Source organism: Capsella rubella, unplaced genomic scaffold (assembly GCF_000375325.1).
Source record: "Capsella rubella cultivar Monte Gargano unplaced genomic scaffold, Caprub1_0 scaffold_1, whole genome shotgun sequence".
Taxonomy (NCBI): domain Eukaryota; kingdom Viridiplantae; phylum Streptophyta; class Magnoliopsida; order Brassicales; family Brassicaceae; genus Capsella; species Capsella rubella.
In genome coordinates this window covers 18343960-18368744 of record NW_006238923.1, presented here as the reverse complement: position 1 = coordinate 18368744, position 24785 = coordinate 18343960, and the positions used below count along the sequence as shown (strand labels likewise).

At 31.2% G+C, this 24785-nt stretch overlaps 3 protein-coding genes across 5 annotated transcripts; all 3 read left to right on the top strand.

Annotated features, from left to right (window-relative positions):
• Nucleotides 1-7625: 7625 nt before the first annotated feature.
• LOC17898689 (acyl-protein thioesterase 2) lies at nt 7626-9710 on the top strand. 2 transcript variants are annotated; one of them, XM_023776892.1, is made up of 9 exons: nt 7626-7690; nt 7784-7883; nt 8382-8418; nt 8522-8591; nt 8723-8827; nt 8926-9061; nt 9162-9244; nt 9345-9435; nt 9522-9710. In XM_023776892.1, the coding sequence occupies exons 1-9, from the start codon at nt 7681-7683 to the stop codon at nt 9592-9594; spliced, it is 705 nt and encodes a 234-aa protein (XP_023632660.1). In that variant the 5' UTR covers nt 7626-7680; the 3' UTR covers nt 9595-9710. The 2 variants fall into 2 exon arrangements, with proteins under 2 accessions (XP_023632660.1, XP_023632659.1); XM_023776891.1 differs by having other exon boundaries at nt 9162-9250; nt 9522-9709.
• A 1970-nt stretch (nt 9711-11680) lies between these two features.
• LOC17897811 (acyl-protein thioesterase 1) lies at nt 11681-14025 on the top strand. The gene is made up of 9 exons (XM_023776829.1): nt 11681-11795; nt 12155-12254; nt 12643-12679; nt 12775-12844; nt 12961-13065; nt 13169-13307; nt 13409-13470; nt 13574-13664; nt 13765-14025. The coding sequence occupies exons 1-9, from the start codon at nt 11726-11728 to the stop codon at nt 13841-13843; spliced, it is 753 nt and encodes a 250-aa protein (XP_023632597.1). The 5' UTR covers nt 11681-11725; the 3' UTR covers nt 13844-14025.
• Nucleotides 14026-14894: 869 nt separating this feature from the next.
• Nucleotides 14895-17082, top strand: LOC17897326 (acyl-protein thioesterase 2). 2 transcript variants are annotated; one of them, XM_006303693.2, is made up of 8 exons: nt 14895-15353; nt 15609-15645; nt 15742-15811; nt 15928-16032; nt 16116-16251; nt 16348-16424; nt 16527-16617; nt 16716-17082. In XM_006303693.2, exons 4-8 carry the CDS (start codon nt 15957-15959, stop codon nt 16786-16788), a joined length of 453 nt encoding a protein of 150 aa, XP_006303755.2. In that variant the 5' UTR covers nt 14895-15353; nt 15609-15645; nt 15742-15811; nt 15928-15956; the 3' UTR covers nt 16789-17082. The 2 variants fall into 2 exon arrangements, with proteins under 2 accessions (XP_006303755.2, XP_023632573.1); XM_023776805.1 differs by having other exon boundaries at nt 14895-15645.
• The last annotated feature ends 7703 nt before the right edge of the window (nt 17083-24785 follow it).

Genomic DNA, 24785 nt, shown 5'->3' with positions numbered 1-24785 from the left:
TTAGAAAATAATAATAATTAAATAAATAGAAGATAAAAATAAGAAAACTTTTGATTCCTCCTATTCAGCCGGTATTTTATCTCCAGTGATATTTCGAGAAGTCTATATCAAATTAGCGTTTGACACATCAGCAAATTCTCTGAGCGTTGTGCTTGTGTATGTGATTTTCAGTCTAAGAGCGACGAGACATGGAGATCAAAAAATTTCAATAACGGATGCGAAAATAGTGACTCTAAAGAAAAGAGTAATACTTTTAAAGCGATTGAAGATTCAAAGGAAAACATCTCTATGTCCACAATTAAATTTCGTCAGAGAGAAAATCTTGGCTGATTGGGAGGAACAAAATTGTTTCTTTTTTTATATTTTATTTCTTTAATTTTATTATCTTCTAAAATATTATATATATATATATATATTCATATTTAATAAGGATAAGTAAAAGTAAAATTGGAATATTCTGTTTGTTATGAAAATGCGAGTATATAAATAACAATATTTATTTTTAGGTATTAAATTGCACATTTTTATTTGTTTGGATATTATTTTTCCAACCAAAAAATATTAGGTACTAATCGTCAAAATAAAAAATATATGGGGTAATTTGGTTTTATTGTGTTTATGGACCATACATATAAACTCAAAATCTTTTTTTCTTAATAATTATATATATATATATATACACGTATTCCTAATTTCTAAATTGTGTGTAACTTCCTATTTATTTAGATAAGCACTAGTACTTAATTTCCATATTGTATTAGTACAAAAAATAAAATAAAAATCCAAATTTTATGGGGGGGGGGGGTAAATAAGTACAGTAGTTTTATTTAAGGGTTGTGAGAATACATAACAAATACAAAGTGCCTTTTCATTCCCCACACCCTCCACAATCTTCTTTCTGTTTTGTCTTCATGCTCTCTCGAAAGAACTCGAATTGGTCCTCTTTTACAACCTCTGTTTTCATACAAGACTCAGAGTCAATTTTAACTTTTGTCCGGACAAAGTCTACAACATCAAAATCCTGCTTTTGATCTATATATACTTTGGATCACAGTAGTACTGTGACAAATTCTGCAGCTTGGTTATGATATGAACGGTAAGTTTGTCCCTCTCCAATGTTGTATGCACATGGAAGCTCAGCTGGAAACTTGTATTCAACTGTTGGTGGAGAGCTTCAGTGTGAAAGAGAGCATCAAACTGGTAAACCGAGGCTTTTAGAAGCTTGAAGGGTTCAAAGTCAGTAGATAATTTATTTTTCGTGCTTCCTTGTTAACGATGGTCCAAGTATAGAGGATGAGACCATCATAACGAACCCTTTTGAACTCTTGTAGCCTTTTCCTTGCAGAATCAATCGCCCAAACATAACAGGAGCGTTCAAACTGATTCTCAACAGTTGAAGTCTTTTGGTATTCGGAATCTAGCAAGGCGACAATCTGAGCAATATTAAGCCTGAGAAAGTAAATAACAATGTCAACAATTTCTAACATTGTGACTAACCAAAACAAAATAAACCAGACAAACAAAATCTATAACATCAAGATGAGGATTTGAGATTTCATAATCTAAGAATACACCAAGAGACCACGAAAGTAAACAATCATAGAGCATGATTCGTGCAAAAATAACGTTTTTTCCAGAATCCAGTCGGTTTACAAATGACTTTGCAGATTGAGGACAAGTACATAGACAAGAACATGAAGATGAACTAAACAAAATCAAGCAGACAAATAAAATCAATAACATCAAGATAATGATTTGAGATTTCATAATCTAAGACTAGGAAACAATCATAGATTTTTCAAAATTAGGAATAATAGTTAGATTTCCTTTTTTTTTTAATTAAGTTTAAAAGTATATCAAGCCAAACTTTAAAAGTACATTAAAAGTATAATATTAAACTCAGTTTAACGCAGCCATGAAATAATAAAAAATTGATTTCCCCACTAATCTTCTAAATTCCAACTATCTCGAAGTATTTCACTACTTATTTCGAACTATTTCACCAATCTCAATTCATATTTTTTTTAAAAGAATTTTAACTATATATGTTATAAACTAAAATAAAATAAAATTTTAATTTACAAACAAATTTATATCATTATATATTAATAAAATATTAATAAAATATTATAGTTAATATTATTAATTTTTAGAGATTATCCCTATATTAGTAAAAGAGAAGTACAAAACAGAATACGGGTCGGGTCAAAATTAAAAAATTAACCCGATTTTAACAATTGGATACTTTAAAATTGGATATTAAATTGGGTTTGGATACATACATCGGATACTTTCTATATCTACATTTCAAATTATATTATTTCTATAACTAATTTTATGATTTCCTAATAAATCTCTAACTAAACAATTATTATTCTTCTTTAACTTTTATTTGATATTATTTTTAATTTATGATATTATACTATATAATAAAAATATTTAATAAAAATTGAATTATTTTTTGCATATGTTGCAATTTGAATTTTTCAAAACGGACATATAATATTTTGGAGAATGATTTAAAATCAGTATAAGTATGACCAATATTAAAAATTTAAAACCATTGTTACATGAGCATATTTAAAAGTTTCAAAAGTTTTAAAATATTATAATTAAAAGGTTCAAATATATAAAAATTTAGAATTTAAAATATTAAAAAAAAATATTGGAGACATAGATGTAATTTTGGAGACATAATTTTTATTGATAAAATATATTACATATTAAACTATGTAAATTTTAGATAGTTTGCGGGTAGTTTGTTAAAATCACAATTATAATTGTAAAACGAGTTATGAATATATTTTTTAAATGAATTCGGTAACGGGTTGGTCCTTCAAAAAATATATTGTAAGTATGTAATTTTTACATATATTCCTACTTTTACTACAAAATGGTCAAGTTGAATAATTTGTCGATAAATATCCACTGTTTTTTAATTGTATCAAAACTCAATGTATTATTATTTACCCACTTTTCATTTATTTTTTTTATTTAAACTTATTACATATATATATGATTCACCGTAATCGACTGCATTTCAATAACATTAAAATGTAACATATTGTAATCCGTTAAAGGTTGTATATACGTAATTATTTCCCCCGCGTTATAGCGCGGGTCCGAACCTAGTACGCTATTAAGAAGAGTACACAAATATTAAAACCAGTTAAACGGAACCATGAGAGTAACGAAAGTCTCTTTTCACTACTTACCGGAGGTATTAACTAGTTGATGAGGTCTCGAGCGAGTGAAAGGTTCAGTTCCCGCATCACCTGACATAAATCTTTTCTCGCTTTCTTCCGGAAGCGAATGAATAATCATCCGCTTCTCACGTTCTGTAAATGGTTCCAACTATCTCAAACTGTACTTCTCTTCTATTACCCATTCTCTCCATACCATATGCGATTGCAACGGGACTAAAATATAAAAATGATTTAGAGTTGCATTTTTTATTACTTTAAATTAAGGAAATGGTATACATGGATTAATTTAGAGTAAATATCAATAAAGCACCAACAATAGTTAAGAGTTAAAACCATTAGAATTCAAATTTTGGAATACTATTTTGTGACAAACAATATAATAAATAAAATGAATAGAAGAACATATGAAACAATCTAGTCTACCACTTTACAGAACACACAAAAACGAGATGCACATCAAACAGAAGCCATCACATGCAATAGGTATACGCATCTTATTGCCATCTAAAGTTATTTTTGGTGGATCTGATACATTTGATCCATCATTTCCATTTGGTTGCCTTTTTATTTTGGACTTAATTTAGGTCCTCTTACAATGATCAGGTATTTATGTGACGATCCATATCCAGATCGCCATAGGTTGGTGATGATGATTTAATCGTATTTCCTTGCTTTTGAACCCAAGGCACGACTTGAAGTATCTACATTAGTGAGACGTGACATTTTACTTTAACTTTTGGTGGAATTTTTTTGAAGTGGATCAAAGAAATGAAAATTTTGGGAATTAAAATTAAAATTCAGTGATACATATATTATCCTTATAAATCGAACATACTATAATTGAAATACTATAATTGAATTGGAGCAGTGCGAAATTGTGAATTGAATGATTGTGGCATGGATCATGAACACGACTGGACTTACTTTGAAGACATCAGTATCGCATACTATGGGAGGATTTTGAAGCTACACTTTGCGATGGGAAGTAATAATCACTATTAAAGTTTCTATACAAACTTTGTTTTCTTTTAACTTCATTTTGCGTACGTAGTCAATTGCTTGATATATACAGTTTTCATGACTTACGAATTTGATGATCAATCATAAGAATTATTGTGTGTTGGATTCTAATGTTATTGCTTGATATATAGAGTTTTCATGATTTACGAAAATAAATTACTCATAACTTCAGTTGAATTTCAACTCATATGATTCAATAAACAATAAGTTTTAATATATAGCCCTGGATAAATTTACACACAATAAATTAAATATTTGCAGCATTAAAGTATTAAAAAGGCTCATCATTTTGTGAAATAAGTTTAAATAACTATAAAATAAGATATAATTTTTATTAGTCAAAATTAGGATGAAAATAAAATTTAAGATAATTTTATAATTATTAATTATCTTTATAAAACCCTATAAAAGAGGTGGTTTTGTTCGCTTGAATCAGAGATTTCTAAACCTAGTCGATATGCAAGATCCAAAATATCTCATGGATCAGGTTTTACATACGCCGACACCGGCGCCGGCGCGGACGTCTTTAACATCGGTGTTTTGGGACATCAATCTGTGTCCGGTTCCCCCTAGCTTTGATCCTCGTCGGGTCCGTCCGAGTATTAAACGGTTTTTGGAGAATCGTGGTTACTCTGGTCTTGTCATCATCACTGCTGTTGGCGTACTTAAAGATGTCCCTGAGAACATCCTGAGAGGAGTCTTTTCCAGTGGAATATCTCTCACTAACGTCCCCTACGGTTCAGCTCCTGATGACATTAGCAGTAATATTTGTGAGTTTGCCGATGCATATCCACCTCCAGCTAATATAATGGTCATATCCGATCCGAATATCTTCACTGGTGTTTCTGAGTACCTACGTTTAACGGGACACCACCTTCTCCAGCCGTGTCCCTATGATTCTCTTCAAAGCCTTCTTGAGCAAGATTCAGTGGCACCTGAGGAAATAGTTGACTGCTGGGCAGAGACAGTTGAATCTCCCTGCTGGGAATGCTTGTTATGCTGCCGTGATCCTCCTGACCATGTCTTTGAGAATTTCATCACGCATCTCCATGGTGATGAACATGAACAATTGTTGTTCGAGTTACTGAATCCAAATAATGCTCCTCCACCCCCGGATCCCCCTGTTTCTAGTGCAAAATCTCTCATGACGTGGGACTGGTGTCCTCTGCTTACACCACCTATTGACTATTTTCAGTCAAAGAAGAAGGCTCTAACATTGGTCTTTTGGGACATAAATACGTGTCCGGTTCCTCGTTGTTCTGATGCCCCTCTGGTTGGTCCGTGCATCAAACGGTTTTTGTTGAAGAAAGGCTACGTTGGCCCTTCCATCATCATTGCCGTTGGCTTATTAGAAAAGGTCCATGTTGACATCCTGAAGGGAGTCTCCTCCAGTGGAATCACTCTCACCAATGTCCCTTACGGTTCCTCAGACATTGAGCTTCTCGCTTGTGACTTTACCAATAGCCATATGTTTCCAGTTAATATAATGGTCATATCCGATGCAAAAATCAGCGGGCTTACTTCTCGATACCTAAAAAATATGGATTGCAACCTTCTTAAGCCGTTTCCATATTCTTCTCTTCAAAGATTTCTTCTGGCAGATTCAGGGGCACTTGAGGAGGATAAGTGCAGTGAAACTGGGGAATCTGCCTACTGGTTTTGCTCAGTATGCTACCCTGGCCTTGCTTACAGAGGCTTTGATAATCTCACCGTGCATCTCTCTAGTGAACAACATCAATTCAAGTCGGTGAACCTGTTGCCGCAGAATGTTGGGCGTCCTTTAAGTGAGTGTCATTACCAGGAGGCTATAACATTGGTCTTTTGGGACATCAATACGTGTCCTGTTCCCTCTTCCTGTGATCCTCGTCTGGTCGGTCCTAGTATTAAACGGTTTTTGAAGAACAAAGGCTACTCTGGTCCTCTCACCATCACTGCCGTTGGCGTACTAACAGACGTCCCTGATAACATCCTGAGAGGAGTCTATTCCGGTGGAATCTCTCTTGATAACAACCATTGCGGTCGCTCAAGCATTAATTATATTGTTCGTGATTATACCGCTGCGAATCCACCTCCAGCTATTATAATGGTCATAGGCCATCCAGGGGTATTGCAGTCTATTTCTGACCTCTTCAGCTATAAAGGGGGATACAAGTTTTTTCCATATGATTCTATTCTAAGCTTTCTTCCGGCAGATTCAGGGGAACTTGAGGGGGGTATGTGCAGTGAAACGGGTGAATCTGCCAGCTGTGTTTGCTCAGATTGCTGCCGTGGTAATGTTGAGAAAGACTTTGAAAAATTCTCCATGCATCTCTCTAGTAGAGCACATAAACGGGCGATGTTGGACTGGCTGCCTAGAAAATCTCGGTTTTCTCTTCTTCAGGAGGATGCTTCCTACCATGGTGGCAAATCAAGCAAAGGGAAAGTGCAAGAAACGGAGGACGTGGACAAGAAGAAAAACAAGAGGAAGATGAAGAGGAGTAATAGTTAAGAAGAAGAAGGCCCTTGGTGATGGTTTTTTACCGAGGCGTTTGGTTTATGATGAATGGTTTGTTCTACCTCTGGAGGCAAATGTTGTATTAACTTAAATCAATACTTGTGCTTATTTTTCAAGTCTCGTTTTTATTATTATTTATAACTTTATCGATACTTCTTAAATTAACTATTTGTATACGGCAAATGGTGGGTTAACGTAATGCTACTTATGCTTTAAAAAAGGAGGTGAATGAGGTATAATTGAAAATAAATAGCCTTTGAGAGTAAATGTAAAAAGGGTACGATAACAAATAATTTTTCAAAGTTTCCCTATGATCTGATGTATTTAATATTTTCAAAATTATATTCAATTTCAATCCCAGATATTAGTATGACATCAATTTTCACATTTATAAATTATAACTTTTCCCAAGTTTTTATGCAATTTAAATATACAACCCCGGATTTTATACAATAAACATATTAAATTAATATATATAAAAATATTATCCTATTAACTTATCATATTTTTAATGAAATTGGTCAAGATTTGGGACCAGAACATTCTTATTATGATACATGTTTGTTTAGATATTCATTCACTTAGAAAAAGTTGATATATTACTAATTTAAAGATATCTTACTACACAAGTTATATCTTATCACCATTTTATTTTTTTGGTAGAAATCTTATCACCATTTTATTATGTTCTCAATTAATTTATGTTTCAAAAAAAAAAATACTTATTGTAGATCCCACCATCATAATAAGATGATCGAACATTTATTAATAATATATTTTTCATGCATCCAATTTTCAATACCAAGATTGTTTTTTAAATGTACCCAACTTTAATTGAGAAAAATTTATTTCTTAACTCTCCTAATTTGATTATAAATACACAATACCTTCCCTTAAAATCTCCATCTCTCTATCTAGTGCAATCAAAGTTTTCGAAAGAAGTGATTATTTCATCAAAACATGGCTTCTAGTATGGATTTTCCTTAATTGTTGATTGTTCATTATTTATATTTCTGTAGTTATATATCTGTTTGTATACATTAAACTTTTACAATATGTACAGGTACTGGCATTGCTTGTGGAGACACTAAAATTGTTTCACCAAAAGGAATTCACAAGGCCACGATAGTCTGGCTTCATGACATCGGGGAGAAAGGCCGAGAGTAACAAAATCACATACTTTACTTTGTATTATATTATAGGGATTTTTTTTTTTCAAGTGTCAAAGTAACCTATCTCGTTTTAACAAAAGTTTTTTAAAATGCCATATTCTAGTAACCGAGCAACTTATAAACATGTTTGATAATTTCTCAACTTTTAAGGTTTTTTTTTGGCTTTAAATGGAAGAAACATGGGACTGAAAAGTATTTATTTTATTTTTAAGTTGATTTTGGCTTGTTCTACAAATATTATGACCTGATTTGATTTGATTAGAATTTTTTATTTGTGTATAATAGTTTTTCCCATTTTTGTATTAATATATTGGTGGCTTGACACGAATAATTAATAACTTTTTTTTTCTCTCGTATCATTTCACTCAAATTTCATTTGTTTTATAAGCTCACTTCACTAAAATTGTATATACGTAAAATCTTGTTCTTCTCTGTACGTAGTTCAAGTGTGTCTCTCACTCTATATATGTCTATTCTTTCTGCATGCAGCTCAGCTATATTTGTACGTCAACTGAATCTTCCAACTGTATGGATCCATGCACATGTTAATTTTGCAATAAATCTGAATTTGATTTTTTTTTAGGCAAACAGAGAAGTTTCTAATTATAAATTATAATTTTTATGCATAGGTAAAATGGATTTGTCCGACTGCTCCAAGACGTCCAGTGACTTCCTTGGGTGGAACCCAAACTACTGCTTGTAAGTTATATTTTGGCTTATAACTTTAAAAAGACACTAGTTCTAGTTAATGTGATCGTCTAAAATTTTAATTAAAAAATAGTTAAGTAAAACCTAATAACATTGTATATACAATCTTTTTGATCAATTAGGGTCCGATGTCACGGGAGTTTCTGAGAACATGGAAGATGATATGGTTTCTTTAAATTCTATAGCTGCGTTTGTTGTTAACCTTTTACAAGACGAACCAAACAATGGTAACCCATAATCATCATCTACACATAATATGCTTAGTTTTTATAGTATGCATCAAACTTTACATATCAAATCTATTAATCCTATTGGTTTTCGATAGTCATGATCGGACTAGGAGGTATCGGCTTGGGTGCATCGGTAGCTCTCTACCTTGCGACTTGTTATATCACTGGATGGCAGCAAACCATAAGACTAAGAGCTATTGTAGGGATCAACGGATGGCTTCCTGCTTGGAGGTAGGCTCGCTTTAAACCCAATAATGTCACAATTTGTAAGAAAATTTAAGTTACACAAAATTTTATTTAACAACATGGAAGCCTAACTCAAATCTTGCAGGAACTTACGCCAAAACATGTCATTTAATTATGGAACCCCAAGTCTTGCTCCATCCGTGCCGATCTTACTTACACATGGAACTTGTTTGTGTATATTGTCATCTACATATATACCTTACGATTTATATATCAATAGCGAGATGATACTGATCTTCTTTGTCCTTATTTTTTCTGTGTGTCACAGCTGATGCTATAGTTCCCCTCTCTGTTGGAAACAGATGTCGTGACACTCTTCACAGGGCTGGATTTCCAGTCACATTCACACCATACGAAGGGTATCTAAATATGATTCTTTGCTTTGCTTTAGTTACCACGTGACCTTATATTTCTGAATCTAATTTTGGGGTTATACCTTGCACAGAAATCATCATGCTACAGTTCCCCAAGTAATCAATGTTGTTCGCATGTGGCTCACAACGAACTTCCAACTGTAGGGTTAATGCTCAAAAATGTGTAGAGAAAGGAATTGGAGGGCGAAACTATTATTTATATATATAATAAATAATAATAGCAGATTTCATTTTTAAATTTCTCCTTATTTGTGCATAATCAATAATATATATTTGTTCATAATCAATAATATATATGCAATGTATTCTTCGTTGGGAACCTTTAAAAAAAAACTAAATTTTATTTCTCCATTTCATGTTATAATTGATCTACGATGTTTTTTTTTTTTGTATCTCTTTAATTTTCTATTAAAATCTGGCAAATTAATTTCGCAATGCTCCTTTCACTAGATGTAATGTTATGTAACCATTTATGAGAGAGAATGATACTAAGTAAAAGGTTGTATCTGTGCTCAAAATTCCACAAACGTCTCTCACTGGGGAAGACATCATTAATTAACACTCGTAAGCAAGATGGATTGATGGAGCATCATCGAATAACATCATCTGTCAATGATTTTCATGAACACGATCAGCTGAAGTGAATGGTCCTGGTGCTAAACGTTGCATTAAATCATCAAAATCAAAGTCAAACGTTTTAAAGTCTTAGGTCGTAGTCATATAAGAGGCCATTATCTTAGCAAAATAAATAGTAATATATAACAGGCCATTGATAGAAATCTTTTATCCTGCAGAAATCTTTTATCATCATATTATATAATAGAATTATATTATACGATCATAAAAGATTTCTTCAATTTACTAAAGCTTGTATGCGTTCTAATTTTTGTCACGTCACTTAATTTATGTTCGTCTAATCGTCTTGACATGATTATATATGTAATTCTATTGTAAGTTGATTACAATTATGTTCTCCATATATGTTGCTTTCATTAACAGGCATGGAGATGAATCAGATCATAATTTGGGATACTAGATAGATGACTATGAATGACAAGCATCCATATTTACTATGACTAAGACCGTGATTGGTAATGGCTGTAGCTTTAGTTTTTGGACTGTAGATTTTAAGGTGTAGATTTTGTTGTTGTAGTATTTTGGCCGTAGAAATTAAAATTTTGTACAACCGAAATAATTATTAAGGAAATATTTTGGATTAAAAAAGAAAATCAAAAGTTTCAAAAGTTTGATTGTTTTAGGTTTAGTGCTGTGCATCAAAATTTGACTGTGGAAAGTTTCTAAAGACATAACCAATCAAGGCCTAAGTCGATAGAATCACCTCCTGCATCTCAAGATTGTGTTGTTTGAAATACTACTTTACGTACAAGTTAGATGTCTCAGCTGATAATATAGTTTCCATGACTGGATGTCCAATCACATTAACACCAAAAAAAAGGGTAGCTAAACATGAATTAACTTAAAAAAATTTCTATCCCTCTTGAGAGAAATCTCAGAGCCCTTTAATTTGCTTCAAATCTATCCAAAAAGTTTTTCTTAATCTGCTTTAATTAGTGTACCGGATTTTCAATTTCCTTTAATATTCTGTACCAAAGCCCTCCCTTGTATTAGCTGAACCGGCAGTTTATGTACCGGCCCCAATTTAATGCAATCCAAAACTGTTCGACAAAAAAAAAGAAACTCAAAGAGCTCAACGTGCTATTTAATTTAGGGAACAAATTATAAAGGGATAAAATCAAGAAAGATATTATATTAATTACATTTAAACACAACTAATTACTTTATAACATCAAAATTAAAAGTACCTTAAAAACAACTTTGATAAAGTGTCAAATTTAGATGTTTTTCTTTTCTTTTATTTATATGATCTATAGATTATTGAATTGTGTTAATTACATCAAAAGTTTATTTTTGTTTGGTTTTTAAGCTTTTCATTTTGTAGACAATTCCAATAGATACTAAATAAAAATATTAAAATTACTTTTAATAAATTATGCCTCCACTGAAACTTTGTTATGAAAACTAGTTATAACTTTAAGGTGTGTGATTTTGTCAACTTTTAATACTAGATTTTTCTTTCTTTCTTTCTTTTTTGTTAAAATTAGATTTTTTTTCTGTCATAAGGTTCCTTTTGTTGGTTTAAAAATAAAAAGAAAAGAAAAAAGGAAACACTCATTTCTTGTATAAATACACAATGGCTTCCCTTGCCTTCTCTTATATCTTTCATCTCTAGTGCAACTTCTTCTCATATCAAAACATGGCTTCTAGTTCTCGTTCAAGAAAAGAAAAAGCTTCTTCTTCAAAAGAAAAGAAAAATGTGGCTTCTGGTTTGTTCTTTCTTCCTTGTTGTCATTATTAATGTTTCTTCGCAAGGCTGGGTTTCGAGTAACATTTTCTTATGTTCTAAAATTAAATTATGTATCCAAAAACAAAATATTCTTGATCCGACCATCATAATAAGATGATGGAACTTTGATTAGTAATATTTTTTTTATGCATCCAATTTGATTATAAATACACAATACATGTTCCTTAAAATCTCCATCTCTATCTAGTGCAATCAAAAAATTTCGAAAGAAAAGTGATTATTTCATCAAAACATGGCTTCTAGTATGTATTTTCCTTAATTGTTCATTGTTATATCTCAATTTGGAATTGATACATTAAAATTTTACAATATGTACAGGTAATGCCATTGCTTGTGGAAACACTACAATAGTTCCACCAACAGGAATTCACAAGGCAACTATACTCTGGCTTCATGACATCGCGGAGAATGGCCGAGAGTAACAAAATCTAACAATCACATATTTCTTTTTTTCTATATAATATATATACATATATTATAATTTGTTTTGATTTTTGTTTGAAGTATTGTACATAATATTTTTTCCCTAAGCTTTTTGTATTAAATTTCATTTCTTATGAGCTCACTTTACTAAAGTTGCTTGTATATACGTAAAATCAGTCTTGTTCATTTCTATACTTCAAGTGTGTCTCTCACTCTACATGTCTATTTTTGCTAACTAACTCTATATATCGATTCTTTCTGCATGCAGCTCTGTACTTCAAATACATACTAGGAGTTTATTTTTTGCTAACTAACTCTATATCTCACTCTATATGTCTATTTTTTGCTAACTAACTCTATATGTCTATTCTTTTTGCATGCAGGTCAGGTACGTTTGTACGCAAATTGAATCTTCCAAATGTATGAATCCATGCACATGTTAATTTTGCCATAATATATATATGTATGAATCCAAACATATGTTTCTAATTAGAAGTTATAATTTTTATGCATAGGTAAAATGGATTTGTCCGACTGCTCCAACACGCCCCGTTAACTACTTGGGTGGAATCCAAGCTACTGCTTGTAAGATATATTTATTTGGCTTTAATCTTTAGAAAGACACTAGTTCTATTTAATGTCTTTTAAAATTTTAATTAAAAGCTAATAACATTGTATATAAAATATTTTCGATGAATTAGGGTTCGATGCCACGGGAATTTCTGAGAACATGACAGACGATATGGTTTCTTTAAATTCTACAGCTGGGTTTGTTGTTAACCTTCTAAAAGATGAACCAAGCAATGGTAACCCATAATCATCATCTACACATAACATGCTTAGTTTTTTTTTTATAGTATGCATCAAACTTTATATATCAAATCTATTAATCCAATTGGTTATTGATAGTCAAGATAGGACTAGGAGGTATCGGCATGGGTGCAGCGGCAGCTCTCTACTTTTCGACTTCTCATATCACTGGATGGGAACAAACCATAAGACGACTAAGAACTATTGTAGGGATCAACGGATGGCTTCCTGCTTGGAGGTAGGCTCATTTTAAACTTTAATGTCACATTGCTATTTGTAAGAAAACTTAAGTTACACAAACTTTCATTTAAACATGGAAACCTAACTCCAATCTTGCAGAAACTTCCGCCGCAACCCAAGTCTCGCTCCATCCCTACAAATCTTACTTACACATGGAACTTGTATGTGTATATTGTCATCTACATATCTACTTTATGATTTATATATCAATCTCGAGATGATACTGATTCTTCTTTGTCCTTTTTTTTCTTCTGTGTGTGACAGGTGATACTATAGTTCCCTTCCAAGTTGGAAACAAGTGTTCTGATATTCTCCGCACGGCTGGATTTTCAGTTACATTCATACCATACGAAGGGTATCTAAACATGAATTAACTTAACTTTGCTTTGCTTTAATTACTAACTACTTGACCTTATTTTTCTGAATCTACTTTTGGGGTTATATACCTTGTTCAGGCATCATTATGCAATTCTAACAAATTTACCAGTAATTAATGGTGTTCGTACGTGGCTCACAACAAACCTCCAAGTCTAGGGTCAATGCTCACCAGTGAGTAGAGAAACGAATTGGAGAGAAAATTATTATACAATAAACTATATATAATGGCATATTTAATTTTTATTAATTTTCTCTTTTTTTTTTTGTTCATAATCAATAATATATATGCAATGTATTCTTCATTAGGAACCTTTAAATAACTAAAATTTATTTTTCCATTCTGTGTTTTCTTTAATTTATCTACTATTTTTTCATGTATAACTCTTGTCTAGTAAAATCTGGAAAATTAATTTCGCAATGCTCCTTTCTCTAGCGAAGTTATATATTTTGTCAAATTTTGCTGTTATTATGTTTGTTCATTTCTTAATATCTTATCTCGGTCTCCTGTGAAAGTCAAACGTTTTAAAGTCATAGGTCGTAGTAGTCATATAAGAGGCCATTAAAATTAGTTCAAATCAAGTTCTTAAATCGATTAAAAGGTTTTAAAAGTCTTTGGTCGTAATCTAGTCATCATCATCCTATATTCCTATTTTTTCTTTTGGTTCTTCTGCTTCTGCAAAAGCTTCTCCAGTTGCTTCTGCTTCTTCTGCTCTCTCTTCTCCTTACTCCCTTCTTTCTGCTTTCTCATCTTCTCACTGTAAGTGTTTAGAACTGACAATGTTATTGATATGTATTAATGTATATGTGAATATATATACACAAGTCAGTTACATATATGATCTCAACAAGAGATAAAGATGAAATGATCTTAACTTAGCTATACAAGAGAATGTATGATATGAAAGAGATAAAGATAATCTTAGTGAATATCCTAACCATTGTTGTCAAATCCACGCATAGATCACCGACGCCATCGGCCATAATATTTTATTCTCACATATATATATTTGGAAACTCGAATTATTTGTATAAATCCTATGTCGATAGATGTCATAGAAACCAAGAAAGAAGAAAAGTAATTTTAGTTAGTAATTTTTCGATAGACGTCACAATTTATTAAAAGTAATTTTAATATTTTTTTAGTTAGTATTTTTTGGATTGGTCTACAAAATGAAAAGCTTAACAAACTAAAGAAATTAGATTTGCATTCATATTTTATTATGTTCTCAATTAAATTATGTCTCCTAAAACATAATATTCTACATCCGACCATCATGATAAGACGATCGAACTTTGATTAGTAATATTTTTTATAAGCATATCCAATTTTCAATACCAATATTTTTTTTAATGTACCCAACTTTAATTGAAAAGTCTTTATTTCTTAACACTCCTAATTTGATTATAAATACACAATACCTTCCCCTTTCCATCTCTATCTAGTGCAATCCAAAAGTTTTCTAAAGAAATTATTATTTTCCTTAGTTGTTGATTGTTCATGATTTTTTTTCCTTTAGTTATATATCTGTTTGGAATTGATACATTAAAATTTTACAATATGTACAGGTAGTGCCATTGCTTTTGGAGACACGAAAGTAATTTCACCAACAGGAATTCACAAGGCAACTATAGTCTGGCTTCATGACATCGGGCAGAATGGCCGAGAGTAACACAATCTGATAATCACATACTTTTTTTTTTATTATAATATATATATATACACATATATCATAATTTGTTTTGCTTTTTTTTTGAAGTATTTTACATATATAATATTTGTTTCCCTAAGCTTTTTGTATTAAATTTCATTTCTTATGAGCTCACTTCACTAAAGTTGTATGTATATACGTAAAATCAGTCTTGTTCATTTCTTACTTCAAGTATGACTCTCACTCTATATGTATATTTTTTCTCCATGCAGCTCAGCTAAGTTTGTACGTAAACTAAATCTTCCAAATGTATGGATCCATACACATGTTAATTTTGCCATAAATCTGAATATATATTAGCCAAACAGAAGTTTCTGATTAGAAAGTTACGATTTTTATGCATAGATAAAATGGATTTGTCCGACTGCTCCAACACGTCCCGTGACTTCCTTGGGTGGAACCCAAACTACTGCTTGTAAGATAAAATTATTTGGCTTGAAACTTTAGGAAGACACTAGTTATATATAATGTCTTTTAAAATTTGAATTAAAAATAAATAACATTGTATATAAAATCTTTTCGATGAATTAGGGTGCGATGTCACGGGAATTTCAGAGAACATGGCAGACGATATGGTTTCTTTAAATTCTGTATCTGTGTTTGTTACTAACCTTCTAAAAGATGAACCACCCAATGGTAACCCATAATCATCATCTACACATAACATGCTTAGTTTTATAGTTCGCATCAAATCTATTAATTTAAGTGGTTTATGATAGTCATGTTAGGACTAGGAGGTATAGGCATGGGTGCAGCGGTAGCTCTCTACTTTGCAACTTGTTATTTCATTGGATGTAAGAAAACCATAAGACTAAGAATTATTGTAGGGATCAACGGATGGCTTCCTGCTATGAGGTAAGGTCTCTTTAAACCAGAACATTACTATTTGTAAGAAAACTTAAGTTACACAAACTCTCAGTTAAACATGGAAACCTAACTCAAATCTTCCAGAAACTTTCGCCGCAACATGTCATTTAGTTACACAAGTCTTGCTCCATCCGTACAAATCTTACTTACACATGGAACTTGTATGTGTATATTGTCATCTACATATCTACTTTACAATTTATATATCAATTGCGAGATGATATTGATTCTTCTTTGTCTTTTTTGTTTTCTGTGTTTCACAGCTGATGCTATAGTTCCCTTCCAAGTTGGAAACATATGTTTTGACACTCTTCGCGCGGCTGGATGTCCAGTCACATTCACACCATACGAAGGGTATCTAAACATGAATTAACTTAACTTTGCTTTGCTTTAATTACTAGCTACTTGACCTTATTTTTCTGAATCTAATTTTGGGGTTATACCTTGTGCAGGGATCATCATGCAAATGTTCCTCAAGTAATCAATGGTGTTCGCTCGTGGCTCACAATGAACCTCCATTTCTAGGGTCAATGCTGACCACTGCGTAGAGACATGAATAGGAGAGCAAAACTATTATACAATATACTATACATATATAATAGCAGATATAATTTTTAAATTTATCCTTTTTTATTTATAATCAATAATATATTTGCAATGTTCGTTGGGAACCTTTAAAAAAAGCTAACATTTATTTCTCCGTTTATAATTTAGGGGGTGTTATTGAATTGTGGATTTTAAAAGAATTGGATGTATTATAAAATCAGGTGTTATTCAATCGTGTATCTATCTATATATATAAAGTTAGCTTTTTCTCTTTTCTCATGATGCCACCTAAGCATCTACATAAGCCACATTTTTGTTTAAACATTAAAATAAATTAAAAACATTCATTTAGTGCAAATTTATGTTACTTATTTAATTAATAGAAAGTTTATATAAATAAAAATAAATTATGTAAAAAAATGAAATGTTAAAATAAGAAAAACAATACTTAAATTTTTTATTAGTGGTAATAATAAAATTAAACTTTCATTTTAAATTGATCATAATTTAATATTTTAAATATGTTACTGAGTTTTAGAATGGAAGTAAAATTTAAATTTATGGTAGACTAAAACAACATTTATGTAATTGTATATATAAAATTATAAAGAGGAAAAAAAAATGAAAGTGAAATATTAGTTTATAACATGATCAAAAAGAAAAAAATGTCATAAATTGAATCAAGTGCTTTTAATTCAAATTTGAGTATTGAAAGATAATAATTAAAGAGAAAATAATTATAATATTTTTTGAAAATTAATTAAAAAAATAATAAAATATCACAATATGAATAAAAAATCAACGAAACAAAATTATAAAGGGGGAATTTCAAAAATACTCTTTTTCATATACCTATTTTTAAAAATACCCCCTTTTCAAACTTTATCAAAAACCCACTAAAAATGTTGAAATTTATCCAAATATGTGTGTAAGCTTATAAATATATACACCAATTACCTTTATATGTGTATAAAACTTTAGATACCTTTCATAAATAGCGTAAGAATAAATTATAAAAACCTTATAAAAACCTTATAAAAACCGTATAAACCCTTTTAAAAACCTTATAAAACTTATAAAACGATTTAAAACTATTTAAAACATTTTAAAATATTTTTATCGAATCTTCCAGTAGTAGTTATTATATAGAAGTACCTTATAAACTATATAAAACTTTATAATTTTTTATATTTAAAAAGGGGTATTTTTGAAAATAGATAGATAAAAGGGGTATTTTTAAAAAGGGGTACACCAAAAGGGGTATTTCTAAAAAATTCTCAATTATAAACCTCCCGTGCGCGGAGCGCGGGTCAACTGCTAGTTTTAAAAAATACTTTAAAATCAGGTGTTATTCAATTTCTATTGGATTTTGATGGATTTTATTTCAAGTGGATTTTAATGTACTTTTTTAACTAAAGCATAAGTAACTAAAATCCGAGAGTTTTGATAAGTATTTTGATGTATTCCATATAAAATAATAAATAAATGAAAAAGCATTTTTTCATATCACGATTATAGTTAACCATCTTCTCCACCATTATCATCACTTTCACTGAAACCTTCAACAACTTCTCCAAGGCTCAAACGAGAGAGTTAAGAGATCCCAAACCCTCCAACTCATTCTACTCAATTTCTTGAGAATCCATTGGCATCAAGTAGAACTATTATCCTCCCCAGCAAACCCATCACCTGAGATTCCACCGTTTGAATTAATTTTTGGGATTTATACAGAGAATTATGGATGAAAAAATCGTTTTTCTTCATGTGCAATTTGTGAAAATTTGCATTTCTCAGCAACTGAGTTTTTAAAAGCAAAATACTATTTCGAATACAGATTTGACAAACTCAATAAAACAATTTCATTTTTTGAAACAAAGGTGATAAAGCAGTTAATATCTTTTCTTTTATTGATTTTGTTCATCTATATTGTTTTTCTTCTAGGATATCCAAAGGAAAAAAAAAACAATACAATGAAATACAACGAAATCTTCCGAAAATATATTGAATCCATCGTAATCCATCAAAAAGTACTTCAAATACAAATACATTAAAAAAGTACAAAATCCTTAATCCAATAACACCCCTTTAGGGAAATTACCTATATTAACTTAGATTAGTTGGTATATTACTATAATAACTTAGATGAGCTTGCCCTTACTAAAACAACATATAAAAGTTTGATTTTTACTCATAAAACTTAGGTAAAACTTTTATCTACAATTCTGTCATTTATAATTAAATTTGGTTTGAAAAAAAAAAAAATAGAAATGAAAAATATCAGCTAGGTTCTTCTGCCGAAAAAGTGAAGAACTCTGCATCTCTGCAATGTCGCAGAACTTATCTTGTATCGGATAAAAAATTCAAATTTAAGTTTATATTTAATATATATAATTTTAGTAATGCTTCCACAAAAATTTTTAAAAAGTAACAGATCAGAATTTAAATATTTAAAATGTATAAATTTTATATAATAATAAACTTATAAATATTTTAATTTGGAACATGTAAAAATAATTGAACTTAAAATTTATAAAAAATATCATAAAAATCTTAGCTAAAATTTAAAAATTACAAATACTCTAATTTGGTATTTCAAACAAATATTGAAATATTTATTGCAAACGAGAATTAACTGTAACTTTTTATATGATTGAATAAATTATGATCCTTATAACAGACAACGGGAATATAAGTAAGATGACATATCGAAACTTTGTTTTAACATATAAAAGATATAAATTATTTTTTAAAACAAAATACAGTCTGTGCTTTAACTGATATGGGTATTGTAGTTGCAGAGTTTGGTTGCTCCTTGCCTTTAAGTAACATACAGACATTTGTCTCTGTTATAGCTTGTGGACGATCTTCGGAGCAATCACATGGGTTTCATCTCCGCTAGCAAAATGGTATTGTAAATTTCTTTTATGGGCTTTCACTTACTACTTCAGATAAAGATACAGCCTTTCAACAGTCTATAATGTTAGTAGTTAGATCATGTTAGATGTGATATGTTACAGGTCTAATTTTTTTTTTATCTTTAACTCCGTATTTTTGGGATTGTGATAATGATAATGAAAATGCTAATGATCATGATTTGGTTCGATGAAGGAAAGTGAAAGAAACAACCCCTTCACTTTCTATTTTGTTTGTAGGTCTAATTTTAGAGATTTTGACGACGATATCACTTTTTCTTAATATCATGACTGTGGTAAGAGCATGTTTAAATGTGAAATGATGCACTAGTATTTTGTGACTTGTGATAATGTTCATAATTTGGTTCGGGTGAAAGAAACAGCCGTTTCACTTAATGTTATTTATGTGGTTTTCTCGTTTTTAGTTACAGAAATTGGTATTCTAGTGAGCCTTGGGCCGAGAGAAGCTAAAAGTTTGGTTTTTCTTTCCTTTTTGTTGAGTGGAAGCATATCTCTCTCCCAATTTCTCTGTTTTTTTTGCTTTCTAAGCCTTCTTAACCGCTTAATCTGTCTAATTAGGACATAATTAGAAATGAAAAAGATCAGAATTATATTGCAGTCTTACTAGTGTGTTAGGGTAGTGCTAAATATATTGTCAGTGCCTTAGTTCGAGATCTTAGGAGGATGTTATCGGTCTAAGTTCAATCTGTTTGCTAATAATAACCTTGGTTAAAGTTTTGTTGTTAGTGTACTCTTTGTTGGGATCAAAGATGTTGCTTTATTCTTCTGGCTTTTACTTAGTTTAAGAGCAAAACCAGTGTTAATATGTTGATTGGTATCCAGGTCATGTCTTGAGCAATGTCATAAAACTAGATGTGTGGGGATACTTGCTTCCAGCATTGTAAATTTTCAGCTGATGGAAAAGACATTACAGGTCCATGGTACATGCAAGAGCCACTTTAACTGAGATGGAAAAAATGGGATTGCCAAAGTGATTGTCAGTACGAATGCATGATGACAAGAGAAGAAGAAAGAAGAAGAAATGGGGAGAGGCGTACCAAGTATTTCGGTAAATGGCCACTCAAACATGTCTATGGAATTAAGGTAATCTTCTTTTTGCAATTTTTGTATACCTCTACAAGCCTCAGCTTCAATAAACATTGTTCCTGATATATCTATATATATATGTGCATCTTCAGGAACCTGTCTTTGTTGCTTTCTCTGCTCTCGACCTTGCGATGCAATTCCATTGATGTATAAAGCACCAAGACAAGGCAAAGCCTCAACCTTCTTCGACGGAACATAACCAGTTAGATTGGTTAAAGTGGTTAGACCAGTGGGAATCTCACCTCTCAAACCCATTTTGGATAAATCCAAAGATCATTGGTCTGAAGCAGGTAAACATTCCCCTGTTCCCCTCTGTTTCATCGTTTGAACCATTTTATCATTTAAATACATTACCAACATGTAGAACATGTTAGCTTAATATACGGCACAATGATGCTTTAGACTTGTGATTTTCGCTGATTTATGTGTTTCTACATGTTTGAGTATAAATTTGTAACATGTTAGCTTAATATACGGCACAATGATGCTTTAGACTTGTGATTTTCACTGATTTCACTGATTTATGTGTTTCTACATGTTTGAGTATAAAAATACTCTAGAAAAACCATTTATATCATGGTTAAAAACCGTAAAACCCATAATATATCACTACCATCAGCCAGTTCGACTTTAAATTGCATCATGCGCATAAATCGACACTGTCCCTTTTGTTTAAGACAAAATTTAGATGTATTGTGTTCATCTAACTCATAAGTGGCCGGATCTAAGGAAGTATTGATTAATTTTCAAGATTAAATTTGGAAACTCGAATTGTTTGTATAAACCCTATGTCGATAGATGTCATTGAAACAAAGGAAGAAAGAAAAGTAAAAATTTAGCATTACCTATTATCTTCTTGACTCATATTTTCTTTCTTTCGCTCGGTGTGATAATTAGGCTTTGCGCGCAGTATATTCTCTATCACAAAAAGTAGATAGAGAGATATCTAACTATTATAAACAAAAGTACTTTTGCTATTTTTATAGTTTTTTTTCCTTAAAACATATATTTATTATATAATTTTTTTTGCTTTACATATATATGGAAAAATCAGACGGCGAAATAAGTATATTTCTACAAGAAAAACGAAGATGCTACAAAACATATAAATTTAATCGTAGTTTGTTGACTTGCGTGCCTTCAAGTTCCTCTTTGGTATGGGATACTTTCCTTTTTTTACTTTTGATAAGAGTCAATCTAAGATCTTTCCCCTCTCGATATTGTTACTATTATGTTAGGCATCTCGCTTAAGCTAAAATGTAAGTCTTTATCAAACATCTTATTATCTTAGGCAATGTTTCATTGGCTTCATGAGAAAGGCCTACGACAAGAAAGGAGCAGAAGACCAAGAAGAGGCAACAAAAGCTTTTGAGTTTTATGCTTAATTATATATGCGTCGCTTCTCTTTGCGATTTTGGCTCTGTTTTGTTTCCTGTGTACATGCCCTTTAAATAGATGGACAGTTTTTTTTTTTTTGCTTGTGGGTTAAGGAAAGAAGATATGAGCTGATCAGTTTTGAGCTTATTATATTATATGATAAATAAAATATTTCTGCAAGTTTAACCAGATCGAGCTTCTCTGCGTTCTATTTTTGTCATGTCACTTTGTATAAAAGGATCCAGAATATGTAGAACATTCTTTAGTATATTTGTTAATAATTACTATGGTTTATATTTATGGAAACTAGGTTAATATGGTTATCATTCTATTCTCTATATAAACAGTTGTAATCACTATTATATATATCTTTTATGAGAGTCAATATAATATTTCCTAATCACTAGTGTGTTCTTCTCTCATCAATCTTCAACATGGTATAAGAGCAGGTTTGCTCCTGAGTTTTGATCTAACAATCAAATTCATTATCTTTTATTTTTATTAAGCCAAGTGCTTCTCTCATTCAAGTTCATCATGAACCTCTAGATCTAAGCCATTGTGCTTCTCTTCATTCACGTATATGACATAGACCTCTGAATCTAAGCTAAAATGCTTCTTTATTTAATTTTATTTTTAGAAAAAAAAACCTTTTTTATTATTTACTGTTTTTATTTTACTTTATAAGTTTTTTTTTTAAGCCATGAGCTTCGTAATATTGTTTCTTAATGCTTTTTTATTTTATTTTTTTTTTATTTTTTTTTTTAAAAAAGAAAAAAAAAATAGATATCGTTTCTAGAAAAAAAAAGTTTTTTGAATAAACACATCTTCTTCTCATGGAAGAACACGGATCTTTAAAGAATGATCTCTTGCTTTGTCGTATCATTGGCTATGATGACGACCACATCAGATTTTCATCTAGTGTGCAAGGCAACAACCCCGTGAGAAAGGATGACCTATCACCTATGGTTATCTATGTTTCATACTCAGCAGTAATTCATCTTCTCAACTAGATCTCTTCATCAACACTTTGATTTTACAGTCAATCTCAAGCCGTTGCTTCCGCTTTCACTCCATCCCCACCTTGAGATTGAGGGGGCGTATAAAAGGATCCAGAATATGTAGAATATTCTTTAGTATATTTGTTAATAATTACTATGGTTTATATTTATGGAAACTAGGTTAATATGGTTATCATTCTATTCTCTATATAAACAGTTGTAATCACTATTATATTTTTTATGAGAGTCAATATAATATTTTCTAATCACTAGTGTGTTCTTCTCTCATCAATCTTCAACACTTTGTGTTCGTCTTGACATGATTATATGTGTAACACTATTGTAAGTTGTTTTCAATTATATTCTCTATGTCAAACCTGTTTTAAAAAAATATTATATTCTCCATGTTGCTTTCATTAATAGGCATGGAGATAATGATTTGGGATAGTAGATACATGACTGTAAATTATATGCATTTTTACTAATCAATACAATCACCTCGTGATTAGATTGAGTTGTTTGAAATACTACTTTACCTACAATTTTAGGTGGCACAGCGGATAATATATATAGTTCCCTTCCCATTTGGAACCAAATTTTTTTGACATTCATCGCATGAGTTGCTTTTAGTTTTATTTTTTTAGTTACATGAGTGTAATTTTTTATGTGGCTGAAGATATTCCTTATGATGTCATATATATTAATAAAATGATTTTAATCGAACAAAATTAGATCGATGAAAGATCTAACTATGTTACTTAACTTTAGAAAAATCAAGGCCTACACAAGATTAGACAATACCAAAAAATTAGTCATCATGTCATTCTAGAATTGATCGTGAGACAATATAGAAATTACAATATGGTTTAAAGTCAAATTGAAGTTGGGGAAGAATGATGTAACAACCATGTCTAAAATTTGGGTAGTGTCGACCGACACCAACAAAATTGGATTAGACGGTTTAGCTTTGAAATCATCAGTTTGACTCAATTTTGGTTTGGGAGCAACCCTAGGTCGACTTAAACTTGAGCAGTCGTCTTTCTTCTTCACTTTTTGGTGTTTTATCGCTTTCTTAAAGAGAGAAGAGAGAGATGTGAGTGAAAGTGGATGCTAAGGTCCTAAGGTGAGGCTTGTGAGGGGTTTCTAGAGGCTTCTGGAGGCTGTTCTTGGGTGTTCTAGCAAGGGATCAGTGGGATTCGTGGCTGTGGGTGTTCTTTTTCTCTGTTTCGTCCATCCTTTCAATCTATATCAAAGGTGAGGGCGTGACCATGGTTGATCTGAGCATGTTAAACCCTTCTGATGTGTATTTTGATTGGTTTGGATGGCTGGAAATTGTTGTGTGTGGCTTGTTTGTGTGTTTTGGTTGCTCTATTTGCTTGATTGAGTGTTAAGGTTCATGGCTGGAGTTTTGGATGTGGTGAATTCACTCTCTGGTGAGTTGAGAGGTGATTTCAGGGCTTCTGCAGAGGTAGTGTCGATCAACACCAGTTTGGGTGTCGGTCGACACCAACGTGGTGTCTATGTTGGTCGACACCATTTTCTGCTCTGGACAGTTTTTCTTGACAGCAAGTAGTTCGTGTCT